We start from the raw sequence: 21,294 nt of genomic DNA, 5'->3' as shown, positions 1-21,294 counted from the left end.
AGGCTGCAAACCGGAACTGTACTGAATACTGCAAGTAACTGGAACACAATGGCCAGTATTTGTGTACCTAAACACAGAATAGATACAGTAAAAATATAGGATTATATTCTTATGGGACCACTGTCATTTATGTAATCCTTTATTGATCAAAACATCGTGATGTGGTACCTGACTATACCAAATAAATGAATACATTGGATAAAATGATATTAAACTAGATTGTGGCAAGCAATAAAGATATCAAAGTGCTGCAGGCTCTCAATAAATTCTGAATTTTTTTTTTTTTTTTTTTCTCTCATGACTGAGTTACAATCCTGGATTAAAAAGAAGAACTCGGCCGGGCGCGGTGGCTCAAGTCTGTAGTCCCAGCACTTTGGGAGGCCGAGACAGGCAGATCACGAGGTCAGGAGATCGAGACCAGCCTGGCTAACATGGTGAAACCCCATCTCTAATAAAAAAATACAAAAAAAAAACTAGCCGGGCGAGGTGGCGGGCGCCTGTAGTCCCAGCTACTCAGGAGGCTGAGGCAGGAGAATGGCGTAAACCCGGGAGGCGGAGCTTGCAGTGAGCTCAGATCTGGCCACTGCGCTCCAGCCTGGGTGACACAGTGAGACTCCCTCTCAAAAAAAAAAAGAAGAAGAAGAACTCCATGGCAAAGTGATGGTTAGATATAATTTTGAAATTTCACTATAAAAAACTCACAATGTTATATGTTAAAGTGAGAAGGGAAAAAAAGATCTCAATCATTATTTCTTATTTGTCCCCTAAAGTTCTAGAATGTAGATAAAGTTACCTTTTAGAAAAATTGTTACTGTTACGAGTGCAATTATAAATCACATCTCTATAAAGGCAAAGCACATTGATTTGCATCTAAACCATGAGCTTTAGAGGTGATTCATTTGGACAAATGGCATGCTATTAACAAATGATAGGGCTTAAATAGAAGATTTTCTGTCTTCTAGTTTGATGGGTCTCTGCTATAGCAACTTACCTGCTTTTGACTTATTTACTCCCTCACAACACAATTTATTCATGCATTGGTTCAACTTCCACATAAAACTCCAAGGAAATATTGTGGGAGGAAAAAGACCCCAAAGTAAAATTTTCAGTAACATTATTATCTTCTGTTCCTATTTACTTCTTCCTCAGCTTGTAGCCTGTCTAAGGTTATGTTAACCAAACTTGGGAAATCAGTTCATTTCTGCTTATAAATACCTGCTATTTGAAGTCCAGAAATTATGTATCTCCATAGCAATGCCTGGTGGTTTTTTTGGTCAACTCTGGGACTGTAAATGGCTAAGGCACATATCCTTTCTCCCTTTGCTATGATCATTTCCCACCTACTTCTTCTAGCTATCCCATCCCACACATCTGGGACTGCTCCGTAATGGACTCTCTCTCCCTTTTCACTTCTGAGCAACATTTTTCTTCTTTTGCAAATCAGGGTGATGCATAATGACAGAGTGCTTGCCCCAGCAATTTCTAATTTCTACTGAAATGTCTGCTCACTGTGACCTTAGTCCAGGGCTCCCACCAGGACACTGGGAACCCATTCTTCAGGTGTAGTGCAGAGCAAAATGGCCAAAACCCTCCCCCAATCCAAAATAGAGGTGAGAATGGATGGCTAAGAATGTAAGGAATAGTTTACAAGTAGCTATTTAAATAGTTCCTGACGTCTTTGATAGCTAAGAAAGGAGCCTTTAGGAGACTTAGGCTCAGCATAGAGCCTGGCTCTGGATGGCCCCAGCAGCACAGAAGGGAGTGGACGGGGACACCAACACAGCTCGAATTAATGTGATGTACTCACTCCACCGTGAAAAAGCAGCCTAGCTGGTAATGAGAACATCAAGCACGCCAGTATGTTTTTTTCCCTCGTAGGTGTACATGGTATTATATTTAGATGGAGGCGTGTGTATGTGTGTGTATACCCACATATCTTTGTGTGGGTCTGTATATGTGTACCTATGTGTATACCTGTGAGTTTGTCTGTTTTAATACTTATTGGGTGCTCTGAAGAATCAATGTGTGTGTCTGCCTGTCACATGTCAAAAGAGGCCAACTCTGGGACTCTAATCCACACTCCAGCATGCTCTACAGCTGTTCTGGAGTTCTGAGGACCACGCTTTATCCTACTGGAAGCCCCTAGAAGGCTAATGTAAGAGAAAAACGGTCAGTCAGGTACTAAAAATGTTCATAAGAAGTCCCTTGTGAATAGATTAACTTTTGCTTGATTCTAGGACTATAAGAAAGGTCCTATTTTGTATCAAGAATTTAAAATATTTTCTTTCCTACATTACAATGTCCTTTAGTTACTCTGAAGGTTCAACTAGATAGTTTCAGCATCATGTGGATGGGAGGGATAAAGAGACAGCAGAATTGAAGACAAGTCACCCGCCCCTATGTAGACAGGGCAGCCTCCTATTAAAAGGGCTGTGTTTATAAGCTCCAGGCAGAAACCAGCAGGGTGCACAGCGTCTTGAGAGCTGCTGGTGGAGCACATGGCAGCAAGGAGCATCGGTGGGACACAACACACCAGAACTGTGACAAGCACAATGCCCTCTTTTTCCCAATATATGCTAAAGGAATGCAGTTTTTCCAGGGGGCAAAGAGGCTGATATTTGGACTGCAACACATATTAATTCCTTTTTTGCATGATATAGCTGTTAACACCAATCAGATATCCTATGTAAGCTAGCTATGGCTTACATGAACTGTATTAGAGTAAGAGTTTAATAGTTCTTTGGCTTTCAGTTCAGAGGGGGAGGGCCAAGTGAGGAGGGCTAGAGAGTAGAGAGAGCCAAAGCAGTACTGCTGAGCACCCATGTGGTGGGCAGTGTGAGGGGCTCACCCATGACATCATCCACTAAGTCTTAACACCCAGAGGACGTGAAGATATTCATCCTCATTTTGAAGATGCAGGAATTGAACTCAGGGAGATTAAGTAACCTGCTCACAAAGTCTCATACACGTAGGTAACAAGGCCAGGCTTCAAATAGAGTTCCACCTACTTCTCTAGATAAAGTTTCTCCTGTGTGTTTTAAGCAGCAAGATGTAAGATAAATCTCTGAATTGTTCTGTATCAAGTCACTGATCCTGAAGAGTTTATATAATAGAATCATGATGACCTATTGATTGATTGGTAGCTGACCTACTTCTCCAGTGCTGGCTTAATTTTGAAAGCTCTAGACTCCTGAAGCTCAGTAAGTCCACCAATATCATAGGGTAACAATGCAGTTCAGCCCATTTGCCACCCAGGTCAGAGAGCAAGTTAAAGCACCCACAGGCCACTTATAAAGGAAGGACTTCAATACCTCTTCACCGCAATGGCCAAATTTTCCATTTCTGTGCTTTGAAGTCTGATCTCACGGATGAAGTTCTTTATAACATGTTCATATGGTTGAATTAATCTTGGTTCCACAAGGTTGATGTTTTGGTACAAGGTACTAACTTGCTCTTCTCTGCCAAATAAAGAAAAATTAAACCAATTACAAAATTTTAAAGGCAACTCTGCAGGGGAATTTTAAGAAAGAGAAACACAAATGAAGAACTAAGGAAAGAAAAACCAGCAATCATACAATGATCGGAAGGAAGGGAAGACAGCAGTCAGGAGATATGGTTGGACTTTTTCCACAACAGGAGATGGGGGACCTGTGAGGACAGTGAAAATGCACAGCAAGTGACTAATAAGGAAGGATTTTGTTGTTGTCCCTGCTGTGTTTTTTTTTCCTAAATTTTAATAGAAAGATAAATCAATTTATAGAACAATTAGGTAACATTAAATCAGTTACTTAATTCCATGTTTCACCCACCCCTAATAAGACATGTTTCAGCCTTTATGGTCATAACAGTGGGTGTATTAGTCCATTTTCACACTGCTATAAAGAAATACCCAAGACTGGGTAATTTATACATAAAAGAGGTTTTAACTGACCCACAGTTCCACATGACTGGGAGGCCTCAGGAAACTTACAATCATGGCGGAAGGGGAAGCAAGGATCTTCTTCACATGGTGACAGGAGAGAGAAGAGTGAGGAGTGAAGGAGGAAGAGCTCCTCCTTAAACCAGCAGATCTCCTGAGAACTCTTTCACTATCATGAGAACAGCATAAGGGAAACTGCCCACATGATCCAAGCACCTCCCAACAGCTCTGTCCCTAGATGCATGGGGATTAAGGGGATTACCATTCAAGATGAGATGTGAGTGTGGACACAGTCAAACCACAGCAATGAATATAACTATTATGTTATGGTCAGCTAAAAATTACTTCATATAAATTCACATTTTTATATACATTTGCATTGATGTCAGTCACAATTCTCCTGACACCAAATGTGTGAATTTTTTCCTCATACCAACCAATTCTCCAACATTTCAGATACCAACTGAGTGTCCAACAATCCAATTTCATTCTGACACCACCCAGAGTTAGCACTGACCCCACAGGTTATGGGATCAGTGCCACAAGACTACTACCCACTTAGATGCCAGTCACAAGTTCCAGGTTGCCACCTACACTTCTGACCAATCACCTATAAATCAGGGGTTTCTGTGACCCCCCTCTTTAGGTTCCGTACTTTGCTTAAATGGCTCACAGAACTCAGGAAAACACTTGACTTAAGTTTACCAGTTTATCATAAATAATATAACTCAGGATGGCCAAATGGAAGAGATGCTTTGGGCAAGGTATGGGAGCAGAGTGTGGGTGCACAGAACTTCCATGCCTCCTCTGGGAACAGCACCCTCCCAGCACCTCAGTATGTTCACCAACCCAGCAACAATCCAAACACTATTGTTTTGGGGGCTTTATGGTGATTCTGCTGCACAGATGTGAGAGATTACATCACTGGCCACTGGTGATTACCTCAATTTTCAGCTTCTCTCTCCTCCCTAGAGGTCAGGGATGGGGCTGAAAGTTCCAACCTTCTAATCATGTCAGTCTTTCTTAGTCTTAATCATGTCCAATCCCCTCTTGAAGGTCTAGGGGCTCCCAGCTACCAGCCTTCTCACTACCATACAAAAGACACTCATCACTCTGGAGATTCCAAGGGTTTTAGGAGCTGTATTCCAGGAAGTTGGGACAAAGCCCAACTACATATTTCTTATTGTATCACACTCTTTATTTGTGATAGTCCTCACAGTTACTATTTAAAACCTTTTAATAAAAGACAAACATTTTTAGAGGTATTTCAAAAGAAAAATTAACCAGATTCAGTAGCTGATCTGATAGAGGATAAAGGAGCTAGTTGGTGAGGCTGGTGGTGTTCTTGACTCACAGTTTAAGAGCTGATTCACTAAGAGGAATCTAGCATGATCTATGAATAATATACCCTTTGTGTCTAGTTAATGAAGCCTGTGTAACTCATCTGCTATGGATGGATGCTATAGCCATGTGTAGACTTAATAAGCACACTATTCCCCAGCGTATCCAAGCTTCTCTGGATTGATGGGCTGCATACTGGCCTCCTTGACAACTTATATCAGAGACTCTGCAATCTGGCCGCCTTCTTCTGATCCTAGTGGATCCCTGCTTGCTAGTATTTAACACAGGTTGTGACTGGGTTGTGACAGTAGCAGCACTTTTTTAAAGCAAAGAACATTTATACCAGTTGAAACAAGAAATACCAAAAATTTAGAGAAGAGTCAATTCTTTGGGCATGAGATGATAACCTACCATAATACCAGCATAAAATAATTCCATTGATTCTCATTAAGCCTAGAAATGTTGGGGATAGCTAATAATTGCAGGAAAGTCAACCACTTTGACAGACTGCCTGATTTAAAAATCGCCTCCAATGTTTGGATAATTCTTATGTTTGGTGATCTGGTTCTGTGATTTTACAGTTACTCCCCTGACAATGCACAACGACTTCTGTCTCCTGTCCCTGACATGGAGACATTACTCTTCTCCAGGTCCTTGTCTAGTTTTTGGGCAGGCCACTCCAGGAACCAGGAAATCTGAGAGCATTTCACAGCCATCTATGGTGTGACACCACAGTGACACCAAAGCAATAGCCACAGAAGACCACTCAGAAATCCTGAGCACAAAATTCATACCCATCCATTTGATCAACATTCCTTGGGCTTTTGCCCTATTATTCTGTGGAAGGCAGCATTTTAAGATGCTATGAGGGCGCTAGAAAGACGACAATAACCCCAGGCCTCAGTAATTGAAAAGCCATGCAGAGAGCCATCTCACAACTGGAAAAGAAGACACAGACAGATAGAATACACTTTATAATTGTAATAAAAATAGTTATATGTAGCGAGTAGTCACCATATTCCTGGTAATGTGTGAGGAAACGCGTATGCATCCTCTCTTCAAATGCTGACAACAACATCATGAAGTACCTTTCTTATCCCAGTATTTCAGAATGTGACTATATTTGGAAATGGGTCTTTAAAGAGGTAATTAAGTTAAAATGTGGTCATTAGAGTAGCTCCAAATCCAATCTTACTGCTCACCTTATAAAAAGAGATTTGAACCCAGACACACACACACACAGAAGATCATGTAAAGACACAGGAAATGACAGCCATCTGCAAGTCAAGAAGACAGGCCCCAGAAGAAACCAACCCTGCTGATACCATCATCTCAGACTTCTAGCCTCCAGAACTGTGAGAAAATAAACTTCTGTTATTTAAGTCACCCAGTTTGTGATGCTTCTTGCCACAAATACCTAGGCAGCCCTAGCAAACACATACTGTATAGGGCCCATGGTAACACGGTGGTTAAGTGGCAGAATAAGGATTCAAACTCAGTTTCACGCTGTGGGCCACCTGACCAACCATAAAATCATATTGCTTCCCTATGCGTTAAATAGCTAAACTCTGGCAGAAGAAATGGGATTCGAAGTCAATCCATAGATCTAGGAAACACTGAAAAACACAAGGTACACATTAACTCTGAAGCTTAGTTAAGCACGGCCCCAAGGTGTGTCCATGTGGCTGTAAACTCTCCCAGGCTTGCTCTTTCTTTCTCTTTTCTTTTTTTTTTTTTTTTTTTTTTTTTGAGACAGAGTCTCACTCTGTCACCCAGGCTGGAGTACAGTGGTGTGATCTCGGCTCACTGCAACCTCCGCTTCCCAGGTTCAAGCAATTCTCCTACCTCAGCCTCCCAAGCAGCTGGGATTACAGGTGTCCACCACCATGCCCAGCTAAATTTTTTTTTTTTTTTTTTTTTTTTTTTTTTTGTATTTTTAGTAGAGACAGGGTTTCACCATGTCTCTGAGACCATGCTGGTCTCAAACTCCTGACCTCAGGTGATCCACCCGCCTCGCCCTCCCAAAGTGCTGGGATTACAGGCCTGTGCCATCGCACCTGGTCCCAGGCTTACTCTTATAAACAAACTGCTTGATCTGTACAGAGGCCAATATGATTCAAAAGAACTGCTCAAGGAAAATATTATTAATAAACCTGCAGTAGTAAGTCTCTTCATTTGGTGGTATAAGACACAGAAACTGCCATTATCTTTCCCATCAGAACTGAGTACAAATTCTGGTTGCAACAGTGAGCCATATTTATTAGGGGGCAATAAAAGAAAAATCTCTACTCTTAGATTGTCCAATGTAATTTCAATGGATCATTAACTTCTTGCGTCTTTGTCATTTACTGACTACCAGGAAGGTGCAAAGCATAAAAACCTGCTCTTTAATAGAATCCTGCCTGTCAGGGGGACATAAGATACCGTCACCTGGGCCGGGTGTGGTGGCTCATGCCTGTAATCCCAGCATTTTGGTGGGTAGATCGCCTGAGGTCAGGAGTTCGAGACCAGCCTGACCAATATGCTAAAACCTTATCTCTACTAAAAATACAAAAATGAGCCAGGCGTGGTGGTGAGCGCCTGTAATCCCAGTTTCTCGGGAGGCTGAGACAGGAGAATCGCTTGAACCTGGGAGGCAGAGGTTGCGGTGAGCCAAGATCGTGTTACTGCACTCCAGCCTGGGTGACAGAGTGAGACTCCATCACACACACACACACAAAGATACCGTCACCTCGAATCCTTGTTTGCTGGCTATCTGTACAACATCAAAATGTTCAGAAGTAGACATCTGAGTAGATTCCCTCACTTTCTGCAAATTTCTAAAATGAGAAAGAAACATAATGATTTGTAAATTTTTGGGTCATTTGTTGGTCCCGGAATTCATTACAGAGAATTTCAAAAAGAGTTTACAGTGAAGTATACAAATAGAATAATTATAGGAAATATCTGCCACTAACAGAAAATACGTCACATGGTTACCTGTTGTGCCAGGACTCTACTACGGAAACTCATCTATCTTGCTTTGCATTACAGGTCACACAGGGAGATCTGATTCCCAAGAACCCCTGGCCAATAGTTGGAGTCATGTGACTAGTTCTAGAAAATGGAGTAGGTACAGAAATGGTGTTTGCCACCTCCAGGCTTGACCTGTAAAATCGCTTACAAAATCTTCAGCACATTTTCTTTCATTCTTTCTTTTTTCTTTCTTTCTCACTTTCTTTCTCAATTTCTCTCTCTTCCCTTTCCACCTTCTCCTTCTTTCTCCCTTTCCCACCTTTCTCCCTCTCTCATTCTCTCCCACTTTCTCCCTCATCCTCATCACTAATGTGAAAAACTCCAATATGGCTAAGCCTCGTGATAGAACGTGCTTGGATCCCTGAATCACCACATGGTGGAAGGCTGCTCAGGAGAGCTACCTGATCACCTCGATCTGTCAGATACATAAGAAAAAAATGTCTGCATTGCATGAAGCCAGTAAGACTTGTTCTTTGTCACAAAGCCAGTTCTTTGTTACAGTCAGCTTAAGCTTAGAAAGTTGGCATTATGGTTTCCTCTCTGGGTATTTTATCATCTTCTTCCATATTAACATACTTCCTTACCGCCTTACTTGATAGCTTCACACCATAAGTATGCAATAAAACTTTTATGATCAGGTAAGTCTTAACAATCACTACCCACTCTTTTTTAGAAGGGAACAAAAGGTTATTCTGAAGCATTCATATACCAAAGCAGACACTTATTGATCACCTTATATATGTAGTCGAGGTGCCGATTTAAGCCTTTACGTATATTATTCATTTAATTTTCATGATAACTCTATGAAGATGTTGTCACTAGTATCCTATTTACTGAGGAGGAGACTTAGACAAGTATGTCCCTTCAGCAGAGGTAGGATTCCCACTCAATCCATCTGGCTCCAGAGTTGGGCTCCCCAGGGAAGAACTAGCTCTTCACACCGAAAGTAAGTGCTGAGCCAGTTTTCAGGGGTCTTAAGTACATACCTCCATTTAGGAATGTGTAATATAACAAGACTTTTTAAAAATTACTTTGGAAGAGGACATGTTTTATTGCTACAAGGATTACCCACATTACAAGAGGACTCCTTAAAAGAACGAAAGCATGAATAAGATAAAAATGAGATAACCTTATACAATTTAGTTTCCTTAAAGCTATTTGGGGGAAGGACTATTACACGCAGCGGGCACAGTCCCACCTTCCATCCCTGACCCCATCTGCCTGTGTGCTTCGCTTGGTCCATACTGTGGAAATGATGCACCTTCTGGGTTATGCCAAGAGACTGTAACATAACGCTCTTGGCAATTCTCACACCTGATAGGAAAAGGAAAAGCAAAAGAAACAAAAAATACTTCATCATAGCAAAAGATAATACCTGGTCCCTCTACGTAAGATTTATATGCTGTGCCTCACCTGGGCAGCTAAATGCCTGTGGATTTCTCAACTCAATAAACTTGGCACCATTACTTGGTGCCAAGATAATCTTTTGTTCCTCCCCAAGGGTGTAGTAGTTACTGGCCTCTTCCGGTGTCCTAGCTTCTGACGTCAAAAGTTAAACAAGCAGAAATGATACAATGGCCAGACACATAGCTCTGTTTTCTTCTGGGCCTGACCCAGTTGGCACAAGTGAGTGCTGAGAAGGGTGACGAGCAGTGACAAGGCTTGAAAGCATTTTGAATTCATGAGGGACCCAGGGGCTCATCTAAAGCAATTACACCTGCACTCTCAAATACCACGCAGATCTGTTTACAGGTGTACTTGGCAAACGCCAGGTAAAGAAAGATCAAGGATCAAGTCGTAAGCATTAGCCAGTCAAGAAAAAAGCAGTCTCTACTTCTGTGCTGAGAGAGCAACCAACACTAATATCTCTAATTTGTGTCTGAAGATATCAAGTGAAATGCAATGAGAGAAAAATGTACCTTGAATTATCAATGTTTTAGATGTTATTTACCTTCTTGTTCAATAAATTATATGATGATTTGTATGAATGACAGTAGCAATGGCTAATTACTGATGAAAACTTCACAACTTAAAATTTTTAAAGGATCCCTGGGAAATAAGAACCCTAAATAGCAAATATTCCCATTGAAGCTGAGAGGGAAATTACATCTATTTGAAGAGAAAACAGTATTACTTAAGATGTACAGAAATTTTTAAAGGTCACGTATTTTCATAAGGTTAACATTTTACTCAGAAGATGACATATATATTTGTGTTTATATATCTGGAATGCAGTAGGGCTGGTAGGTAGAAAGCTTGGACACAGCTGATCTCAGGACATCTCTGGAAACCAGTTAAGTACAGAAAACTTCACTCCACACTAAGAAATACAGTGATCCAGTAGGGGGCTTAGGAAAACTGGCCCTCAGATCCCAAGTCTTACTGATTTAAGCATTAAAATAGGGCACTAAATTATTCAAACTGTATGTTTTATGTATCTAAAACCCAATTTTTTGTAAACAAAAGCACACAGTATTAAATGCCAATGTCTTCATCATTCTACACTAAGGAATGCCACAAGAACATTGACGCTGAGATCCTAGCATCTGAACATGAGACATTAAAACATGCATGCAATCCAAGAGGCACCATGTGAGATCCTGAAAATAAAATGCTAGGAAGCTGAGTTCCTGCCTGCATAAAGCTCACACGTGATTGAAAAGTTCTGTGAGGATTAAGTACAAGATGTGCTGATAGCATAGAACAGGTGAACGTGACCAGTCCTTGGGGTATTCCCTGAAGCGTGCATAGACGTCAACTAGGCAGAAAGGCGGTGCAGTAGGGGGTGGTCTCTTCCAGGTATCAATAGCCACAGGCTGTGCACAGCCTCAGGCAGGAGAGCTGGGGCTGGACAAGTTAGCAGGAGCCCAATGAGCACATCCTCAAGGACCAAAAGCGTATTGAAGGGGGTCGGCGGGGATATCCCGAAAGGATGGGAAGCCATGGCAAGATTTAAAGCAAGAGGTGTCATGATCGAGTTTGCATTTTCACAGTTTGGGCTGAAGCAAGGAATTAAACAAAGGATTTCGAAATAAATATGCAGAGATAAAGATAAATCTAAGGCCATTATCATTTAATCCAGAAATGTAGAACTTCAGGAGTTGTCACTAGTTTTTACTCCAGAATAGGTAAAATTATAGACAATTAAAATCTGATAGTATAATTATTTCTCTTTTTGGGTACGAACAAGGAGTATGTTCTTACTAATGTAATACCAGTTCACCTACTTCGTTCAATGCCCCGAACGAATCACAGTTGTTTCGTCAGTAAGTGCAAAGGTTTATCCTTTTTCTCCTATACAAGTTAAATAAAAAGTACTCTTTTAAAAATGTATTTTATTACATAGTATGCATGCTTCCAGAATAAACCCCAAATTAACTAGAAAATAAATTCTAAGGGCCAAATCCAGCTATGCTACTAGAACAGAGCAATATTAATTCCCTTTCTAAAATTTAAGTCTTGTTTTCTAGACAGGATGACCTCTTCCTACTAACAGAGTTGCCTACGATTGGCTGTGGTCTCAATCTGCATACAGAATGGCTATCCAGCTCTCCAACTTAGAGAAAACAAATGATGGTCTCCTCAACTTGGCCCCAGCAACCAGCAGACTTGGAAAGACAAAGTGGTCCAGGGGCTGAGGCTTCTCTGGCTTCGGTTTTGTGGCTGTCTGATCACAGGAGTTTCTAATCTACGTTTTAAACCACCAGTGCCTCACTCAGGCCCCCTTAACCACATATATCTCCTGCAGGTAAGTCTTTCTGGGTTTGTGTCATCTAGAGAAATATTACTTACCTAAGTACCTATTTTTATAACATTCACCAAAAGGTATTAAAATGAAAATTTCCTGGAAGATGAGAGAGTTAACTAGATCCATTCAACGTCTAGAAACAATCCAGATTGCAAATTGCTTCCTATTTTCAATCACTGATATTTAGTTACTGGGAGTTCGCCAACGGAGGCAGGAAGGTAGAAACAGTAGAAAGCATCGTGCTGAAGGTTTACTGCAGGCACAGCCTCAAAACAACTAGGGCTTCTGGAGTCATAAATGAATACAGCACGGGACAAGTGGAATGGCCTGGGCAGATTTAAGTGCTTCGTCCACCACATCTAAGCTTTATGACTCAAAGCCAAACACTTTACCTCTCCAGCTTCAGCTTCCTCAACCATAAAGTGGATATAACAATAGAAGCTACCACCTAAGGGTAGCTGTGAGGTAAAATGTTGGTAATCAGTAAGTGCCAGCCATTGTTCCCATCCATTATTACTCCTGACTCCATGCCCCAACTGAGTTAAAAAGAAGTAGATGGTTGTCTCCTGTCCACATCTGGGTGGTGTTTCAAAAGGGGCTCAAAGGAAGAAAACCTTGTAGTACAGGAGCTCCATGAACAGAAATGTCTTATGGGTGGCAGTACTCTGGGAACTGAAAAGGGAGAATTAAATTAGGTCATGTTCAAGGTCAGTCTGCAAAAGTTACAGTCCCTGGGTAAGTAATATCTTCTCTGTGAAGTACCACGTAGAAAATACTTTAGGCTTTGCAGGACATACTATCTCTGTTGCAACTATTTAGCTCTATCACTGCAGTGTGAAAGCAGCCTAGACAATGCATAAATGAGTAAGTTTGGCTGTGTTTCAATAAAACTTTATTTACAGTAATAGGCAGAGGGATAGATGAGCCTTGCTGTGCTGACCCCTGTTACCGTCTGTTAACATAAGGCCCTGAGCGTAGCAATGTGCATGGGGCAATGCAGACCTCACCCTTCCACACTCAGATAAACAGGCTTTTATTCACATCCTGCCCCAAGTCCAGATCAAACTTTTTCATATACAGAAGTTCATTTTGTTGATATTATAGAAGGTATGTGCTATATGTGTCCATGTATATGTAAGAATATACAGCTCTTTAAGAGCACTTGTCTTGCAATGCACATTTGCTCTCCCTGTATTCCTCTTCTATCAACTTAACCTGAGTCAAGTTAAATGTAGGCATAATCTAGTAGTGTTAGTGCAAGTCGGTATATTATAGCTATTTTTCATGGAAAAAAAATACTTCTACTTCGGTTAAAAAAAAAAAAAAGGCGCTGAGGAGAAAATAAGGAGTACAGTATCCATTTTTATGTAAAATTTCTCTTTAGATGACATGTCACCTTCCCAGATTAGGACACACACCCCCAGTTTATGCTCGTTGTCCTGTATCCTGTCCACGGTAAGCATCTAACTAGAATTTCCCTTTCACTGTAATCAAAAAGTTGCATTAACATGTATTACCTGTTCTTAAACTGCGTACCAACTGTGCATTTAAGCTTATTAACAGTTGCATTAAAATAATCCAGGGTGAATTTGTTGCATCTCTACTATCACTTTCACTTTTTAGTGTGTGAGACATCCATGCCAGGGAAAAGATAGAATAATACGTGGCTAAATCAGAAGATAATCAGGAATAAACCCATCTCTCTCCTTTTCTGACCCTTACCAGAAACTTTCGTTTCAGGGGCAGGAAACAGAACACTCACACTCACTGATAAAACAAATCAAGCTTGGACAAGAGAAGCTGGAGACAGAAAACTCCTTCAGGACTCAGACGGTGGTGGAGAAAGACTGGAAGCTGTTGCCTCGGCCAACCATTTCGAAAGTCAGTCAGTTGTGCTCCTATCTGCAAGATGTGCGAAATGCTGCCAGGCAGCCATGTGGTCAAGTCAGTGGGAAACTGGAAATTTACAAGCATAGTGCACATGAAATATGTACAGAAAACAGAAGTTGGACAGGCCTGCCTCAGAGCGATGGAGAGTACCTCGGATGCTCTTGCTACAGTAAGCTGATGCTTTTTGTATGGCTTAAGTGTATATCTAGTTATTTTATTGGATGGCAATGCTTTTATCTTTTGCAGTAAACCCGTCTGGCAGCAACAACCTCAAAAAATAAACAAAAAAATGGTGCACGCTTAATAAAAAGTTGAGTACTCAATTTCCTTTCCTCAAGAAAGTAGATAAATGCATAACTGCTCCAAATGGTTAACTGTCATAGCCAAGAGGAGCATAAGGAGACATGACAACAAAATGGAACGTGGTGTCCTAAATGGATGCTGGAACAACAACAAAAAAGGGACTTTGGGGAAAAACTGAGGAAATCCGAATATGGACTTCAGTTAATAACAGTGAATCAATAATCAGTTCATTAACTGTAACAATTGCACTGCACCAAAGCAAGATATTAATAAGGAGAAGTGAGTACACGTTACATAGGAACACTATACCATCTTCTTTTTATTAAAAAAAAAAAAGCTTCTCAATATTATCCTCCACCATGGTGCCCTATGGTGCCCTACAGTGACGTCATGGTGCCCTATAGTGGTATCATTAGCCATATGAAAACCAGAAAATATAAAGCTCCTGAAGAAGCAACAGAATCTATGTCTTTTAAGACAACCGTGTTCTTCAGAGTCTACAATTTTCCTCATGCAGCTGCAGAAGGCTTACTTACATACCACCTGTGAAACGTGACTTTTTTCTTAGGTCAAGAGACTGTTGTTTCAAATTAATTCTGCACAAATTTTTATTACCGATTATCTTGTATAAATGCAAAGAGTGAAATGATAGCTGTGTTTATTGTCTGCATTAGCAGAAAAAGAACTTCACAAAGGTAAATCAGGCTAGTTTTATATCAGTGCAATGAGATGCTTCAAAAAAAGTAGATGGAATCAAAGTTCAGGAAGTTCATTCCGTCAAAGACAAAACATTCAACTTATTATTACAAATGCTATCATAAATTCAGTGAAAAATAAAAGAATAAAGCATTGTAGTAAAAATTGTATTTTTAGCAAATCAAGAAATCTGTGAAGTACAAACGCATTGGAATTGGTGGCACATATAACTGAATCCAAATACACTTTAATATTCTGCAGACTAAAATGTCAAAATTTCAAATACATTTACACACATAATTACATTATCTAAACATTTTTGCAATTGTCATTTTCTCTCTTTGTGGCTTATCACCATTCAGATTTTGGAAATCTTTGGGCCTTTGAAGAACTACTTAGCAAATCATCCTAAATGTCCTATGTCTTTTTGTAAACTAGTCCTCTAAGCTTTCATTACATTTTGTTCAAAATCAGTTGGAAAACTTTAAGCAAATCACTCAGCAATGGGAACTATAAAGGCTATCATCCATTTTTCAAGCTTTTTGCAGACTGAAGTTAATTGAAAAGTAAGCCTGAAAACAGAAAGATGCTAAGGAATTAAACAGATTAAATGATGAGAGTTCAAATGTATAAATGAAATTCTGTAATTATTATGTGGAATATCTGAACTTAAGAGAAAAATCTTTTGATGGTCTTCCTATCTTTATTGATTAAATTTATATTCTGTAACAATAGGATAGAATTGAGAAGTCCTACAATTTTGATGTCTCTAAGTATTGGACAACATTTAAAAGAAACATAAACGAACACAACTTGATAAGTCTTGTCTTATAAATGTTAATAAATTTGTCAAAGTATTTTGAAAGGAGGTAAAGACATAGAACCTGTGACAATCGTGGACTAAATTATTCACATATGTTAATATTTACATGTCAATACCAAGACAAAAAAGAATTAACGATATCCTCCACTTGGAATTACTCTACAATTATAGTTCAACACTTGAGAGTGTTTTCTTAATTTTAAAAAAAATTATAATCTACACAGAAGAGTCAACTGCTGATGTCAACAATTTCAAATTTAGTAGTCAAAAAATGAAACCATAACTCTAAAGATTACAAGCGATATTATAGAAAAAATTAATACAACCACATTGAAGATGATGTATTCTTCAGAAAAGTACCACTAATTCTGGCATTAGAGATAGATATAGGTAATTAACATTAAAATATGTGAATATGTTCCAGTACTATTTTGCACATGCAATTTTTAATGTTCACGTAAGTGATAAGAAAATTTTTACTTCAATGTACATCAACCTTTTACATATTTTACAAATAACTTTACTTTTAAAATTTTTGACTAGCACTAGTATATAGGACCACTATATAATGAAAACAATTTGTTAGATAATAAAATAGTATTTTGATAAAATTACATAATTTAAAGTAAATTAGTTCACCTCATTTTATTCTCAAACAAGTCCTGGTTTAGGGAATCAATTCTACGGCCACTCTAGTTTTCTATCTCATTTCCTTCATTCTTTTTCCATCCTTAGGTGCTCAATGTCCTCAAGTATTTTGTAGAGGGCTCAATACAAAATATGTAACTTTTCAGCAAAGGAGACAAGGTTCAGATGAAGCATGTTTTCTTGACTGATTTCACATCACTGTTCTGTGTTTTTTGTTTTGTTTTGTTTTGTTTTTTTCAATTTTTGAAACTGCAGAAGTTGAGAAACAAATTCTTTCCTCCCTGGTCAAAGTACATTTTAATCTGAGTCTTTGATCAGAATCTAAGCCTTTCATATATGCTATGTAGAAGCCAAATCCTACACATCAGTCAAGGCTTTCCCAAAAGTCACCTCTGAAAATCAGCCCTGAATACTCCAGTCACAGGGAAATCCCTCTCCTCCTACCCCCACCACACTTTATTATCTGAGTTCTGTGTATTGAGTTTTCTGTGGATGTTTTACCTTCCTGGTTACCCTGTCAGTCTCATATCCCTTGCAGCAGTCGGCACCTATAGGTTTGACCTGGAGCAGTTTCTCCATTAATGAATGAATGAAGGAGGCAGGAGGTCTGGGAAGAAGGCCTCAACATGAACTGATGTGGAGAAGGTGGAGTTTTGTACTGGATCTGCGACAGGCTCAGAACTCTGACTCACAGAGAATAAAGAGGGCAACGGTGGGAAGGAGTGAGCAGGTGAGCCTTGCCTGCACAGGGTTAGGGAGAGGGCGAACTATGGGAAACATAATTGCCAAGATAAAAAGGGTCTCCCCTGCTGAACACAGTGAGAAAGTAGGAGATTCTAGAAAGCACACCAGATTCCATCTGAACTTTACACGCACCAGCATGCACCAGTCTTCAGCGTGCTTCTGCCTTCTCCACTGTTTTTTCCCTTTTCTCCTTTCACATTGTTTTCAATGGGGATGCGCCCACTATTTACCATATAACAGATGCTAAGAATGCTGAAAATAAGTCCAACTCAAGAAACTGTCTGTCTTGCTGGTATCTGGAACTATTTCTGATATGCAAAGTCCCCTTCATTTTGTTCCATGATATGGTTTGGTTGTGTCCCCAGCCAAATCTCATCTTAACTGTAGCTCCCATAATTCCCATGTGTCGTGGGAGGTACCCGGTGGAAGGTAATTGAATCACGGGGGCAGGTTTTTCCATGCTGTTCTACTGATAGTGAATAAGTCTCATGAGATCTGATGGTTTTATAAAGGGCAGTTCCCCTACACATTCTTGCCTGCAGCCATGTGAGATGTGCCTTTGCTCCTCCCTTGCCTCTCAGCCATGTGGAACTGTGAGTCCCTTAAACCTCTTTTTCTTTATAAATTACCCAGTCTCGGGTATTTCTTCAAAGCAGTATGAAAATGGATGAATACACTCCACCTCAGATTTGTGTTTTTGTGAGCTGAGGTTGCTGAAATTTCAACATCAGCTGAATGGCTAAACCCATATATCAAATCTTGAATATATTTTGAATATACTTCAATAATAAATGTGGGGGCATTTTTAACAAAATAATATTTATATTTGTTAATAGCATATATGTGAGTTCCAAAAATAAATTAAATTACATGATTCTATGGAGATCAACAAAGACAATATATTGCATACATAGATAACTCACCATTAGCTTCCACAAAAGATAAGGATTTGCTTGTCATTCTAAAATCTCCAAATAATTTATTAATATACTACAGAATCATGAATACCAGTAAAGAACACTTTTTCTTTCAAAATCAGTACATTGTGGAATATGTAAGTGCATTCTACTTGTTCATTCAATAGCAAATATATTTCCTGCATTAGCACTTATTATATATTGAATACCTACCACTGATTATTAAATAGTTGGCATTTAATTCTGAATTATTACTGGTATCATGCAAAGATAACTGGTTCCTCATCACATTTTGTTAACAATTAAATAAACCTTATGCTTGAATATACATAACACTGGCAAGAAAATTTGTTAGAATTCTACACAACCTGCTTTGGCCTTTTTATTTTATTTTATTTTATTTATTTATTTATTTTTTTAAATTTATTATTATTAAACTTCAAGTTGTAGGGTACATGTGCACAATGTGCAGGTTTGCTACATATGTATACTTGTGCCATGTTGGTGTGCTGCACCCATCAACCCGTCATTTACATAAGGTATAACTCCCAATGCAATCCCTCCCCCCTCCCCCCTCCCCATGATAGGCCCCGGTGTGTGATGTTCCCCTTCCCGAGTCCAAGTGATCTCATTGTTCAGTTCCCACCTATGAGTGAGAACATGCGGTGTTTGGTTTTCTGTTCTTGTGATAGTTTGCTAAGAATGATGGTTTCCAGCTGCATCCATGTCCCTACAAAGGACACAAACTCATCCTTTTTTATGGCTGCATAGTATTCCATGGTGTATATGTGCCACATTTTCTTAATCCAATCTGTCACTGATGGACATTTGGGTTGATTCCAAGTCTTTGCTATTGTGAATAGTGCTGCAATAAACATACGTGTGCATGTGTCTTTATAGCAGCATAATTTATAATCCTTTGGGTATATACCCAGTAATGGGATGGCTGGGTCATATGGTACATCTAGTTCTAGATCCTTGAGGAATCGCCATACTGTTTTCCATAATGGTTGAACTAGTTTACAATCCCACCAACAGTGTAAAAGTGTTCCTATTTCTCCACATCCTCTCCAGCACCTGTTGTTTCCTGACTTTTTAATGATTGCCATTCTAACTGGTGTGAGATGGTATCTCATTGTGGTTTTGATTTGCATTTCTCTGATGGCCAGTGATGATGAGCATTTTTTCATGTGTCTGTTGGCTGTATGAATGTCTTCTTTTGAGAAATGTCTGTTCATATCCTTTGCCCACTTTTTGATGGGGTTGTTTGCTTTTTTCTTGTAAATTTGTTTGAGTTCTTTGTAGGTTCTGGATATTAGCCCTTTGTCAGATGAGTAGATTGCAAAAATTTTCTCCCATTCTGTAGGTTGCCTGTTCACTCTGATGGTAGTTTCTTTTGCTGTGCAGAAGCTCTTTAGTTTAATGAGATCCCATTTGTCAATTTTGGCTTTTGCTGCCGTTGCTTTTGGTGTTTTAGACATGAAGTCTTTGCCCATGCCTATGTCCTGAATGGTACTACCTAGGTTTTCCTCTAGGATTTTTATGGTATTAGGTCTAACATTTAAGTCTCTAATCCATCTTGAATTAATTTTCGTATAAGGAGTAAGGAAAGGATCCAGTTTCAGCTTTCTACTTATGGCTAGCCAGTTTTCCCAGCACCATTTATTAAATAGGGAATCCTTTCCCCATTTCTTGTTTCTCTCAGGTTTGTCAAAGATCAGATGGCTGTAGATGTGTGGTATTATTTCTGAGGACTCTGTTCTGTTCCATTGGTCTATATCTCTGTTTTGGTACCAGTACCATGCTGTTTTGGTTACTGTAGCCTTGTAGTATAGTTTGAAGTCAGGTAGCGTGATGCCTCCAGCTTTGTTCTTTTGACTTAGGATTGTCTTGGAGATGCGGGCTCTTTTTTGGTTCCATATGAACTTTAAAGCAGTTTTTTCCAATTCTGTGAAGAAGCTCATTGGTAGCTTGATGGGGATGGCATTGAACCTATAAATTACCTTGGGCAGTATGGCCATTTTCAAGATATTGATTCTTCCTATCCATGAGCATGGTATGTTCTTCCATTTGTTTGTGTCCTCTTTTATTTCACTGAGCAGTGGTTTGTAGTTCTCCTTGAAGAGGTCCTTTACATCCCTTGGAAGTTGGATTCCTAGGTATTTTATTCTCTTTGAAGCAATTGTGAATGGAAGTTCATTCCTGATTTGGCTCTCTGTTTGACTGTCACTGGTGTATAAGAATGCTTGTGATTTTTGCACATTAATTTTGTATCCTGAGACTTTGCTGAAGTTACTTATCAGCTTAAGGAGATTTTGGGCTGAGACAATGGGGTTTTCTAAATATACAATCATGTCGTCTGCAAACAGGGACAATTTGACTTCTTCTTTTCCTAACTGAATCCCCTTGATTTCTTTCTCTTGCCTGATTGCCCTAGCCAGAACTTCCAACACTATGTTGAATAGGAGTGGTGAGAGAGGGCATCCCTGTCTTGTGCCAGTTTTCAAAGGGAATTTTTCCAGTTTTTGCCCATTCAGTATGATATTGGCTGTGGGTTTGTCATAAATAGCTCTTATGATTTTGAGGTACGTTCCATCAATACCGAATTTATTGAGCGTTTTTAGCATGAAGGGCTGTTGAATTTTGTCAAAAGCCTTTTCTGCATCTACTGAGATAATGATGTGGTTCTTGTCTTTGGTTCTGTTTATATGCTGGATTATGTTTATTGATTTGCGAATGTTGAACCAGCCTTGCATCCCAGGGATGAAGCCCACTTGATCATGGTGGATAAGCTTTTTGATGTGTTGCTGAATCCGGTTTGCCAGTATTTTATTGAGGATTTTTGCATTGATGTTCATCAGGGATATTGGTCTAAAATTCTCTTTTTTTGTTGTGTCTCTGCCAGGCTTTGGTATCAGGATGATGTTGGCCTCATAAAATGAGTTAGGGAGGATTCCCTCTTTTTCTATTGATTGGAATAGTTTCAGAAGGAATGGTACCAGCTCCTCCTTGTACCTCTGGTAGAATTCAGCTGTGAATCCATCTGGTCCTGGACTTTTTTTGGTTGGTAGGCTATTAATTATTGCCTCAATTTCAGAGCCTACTATTGGTCTATTCAGGGATTCAACTTCTTCCTGGTTTAGTCTTGGAAGAGTGTAAGTGTCCAGGAAATTATCCATTTCTTCTAGATTTTCCAGTTTATTTGCGTAGAGGTGTTTATAGTATTCTCTGATGGTAGTTTGTATTTCTG

At 39.5% G+C, this 21,294-nt stretch overlaps 1 protein-coding gene across 1 annotated transcript in view; it reads right to left on the bottom strand.

Moving 5' to 3' along the window:
- Positions 1-21,294, bottom strand: part of RASEF (RAS and EF-hand domain containing) — an 83,414-nt gene that overhangs the window by 42,950 nt on the left and 19,170 nt on the right. The window contains exon 2 of the mRNA XM_007969583.3: positions 3,312-3,458. Coding sequence (XP_007967774.3) covers positions 3,312-3,458 — 147 coding nt within the window. The remainder of the gene's footprint in view (positions 1-3,311; positions 3,459-21,294) is intronic.

The sequence above is a fragment of the Chlorocebus sabaeus genome, chromosome 12 (genome assembly GCF_047675955.1).
Source record: "Chlorocebus sabaeus isolate Y175 chromosome 12, mChlSab1.0.hap1, whole genome shotgun sequence".
NCBI classification, from domain to species: Eukaryota; Metazoa; Chordata; class Mammalia; order Primates; family Cercopithecidae; genus Chlorocebus; species Chlorocebus sabaeus.
This window is presented reverse-complemented; position numbering and strand designations above follow the sequence as displayed.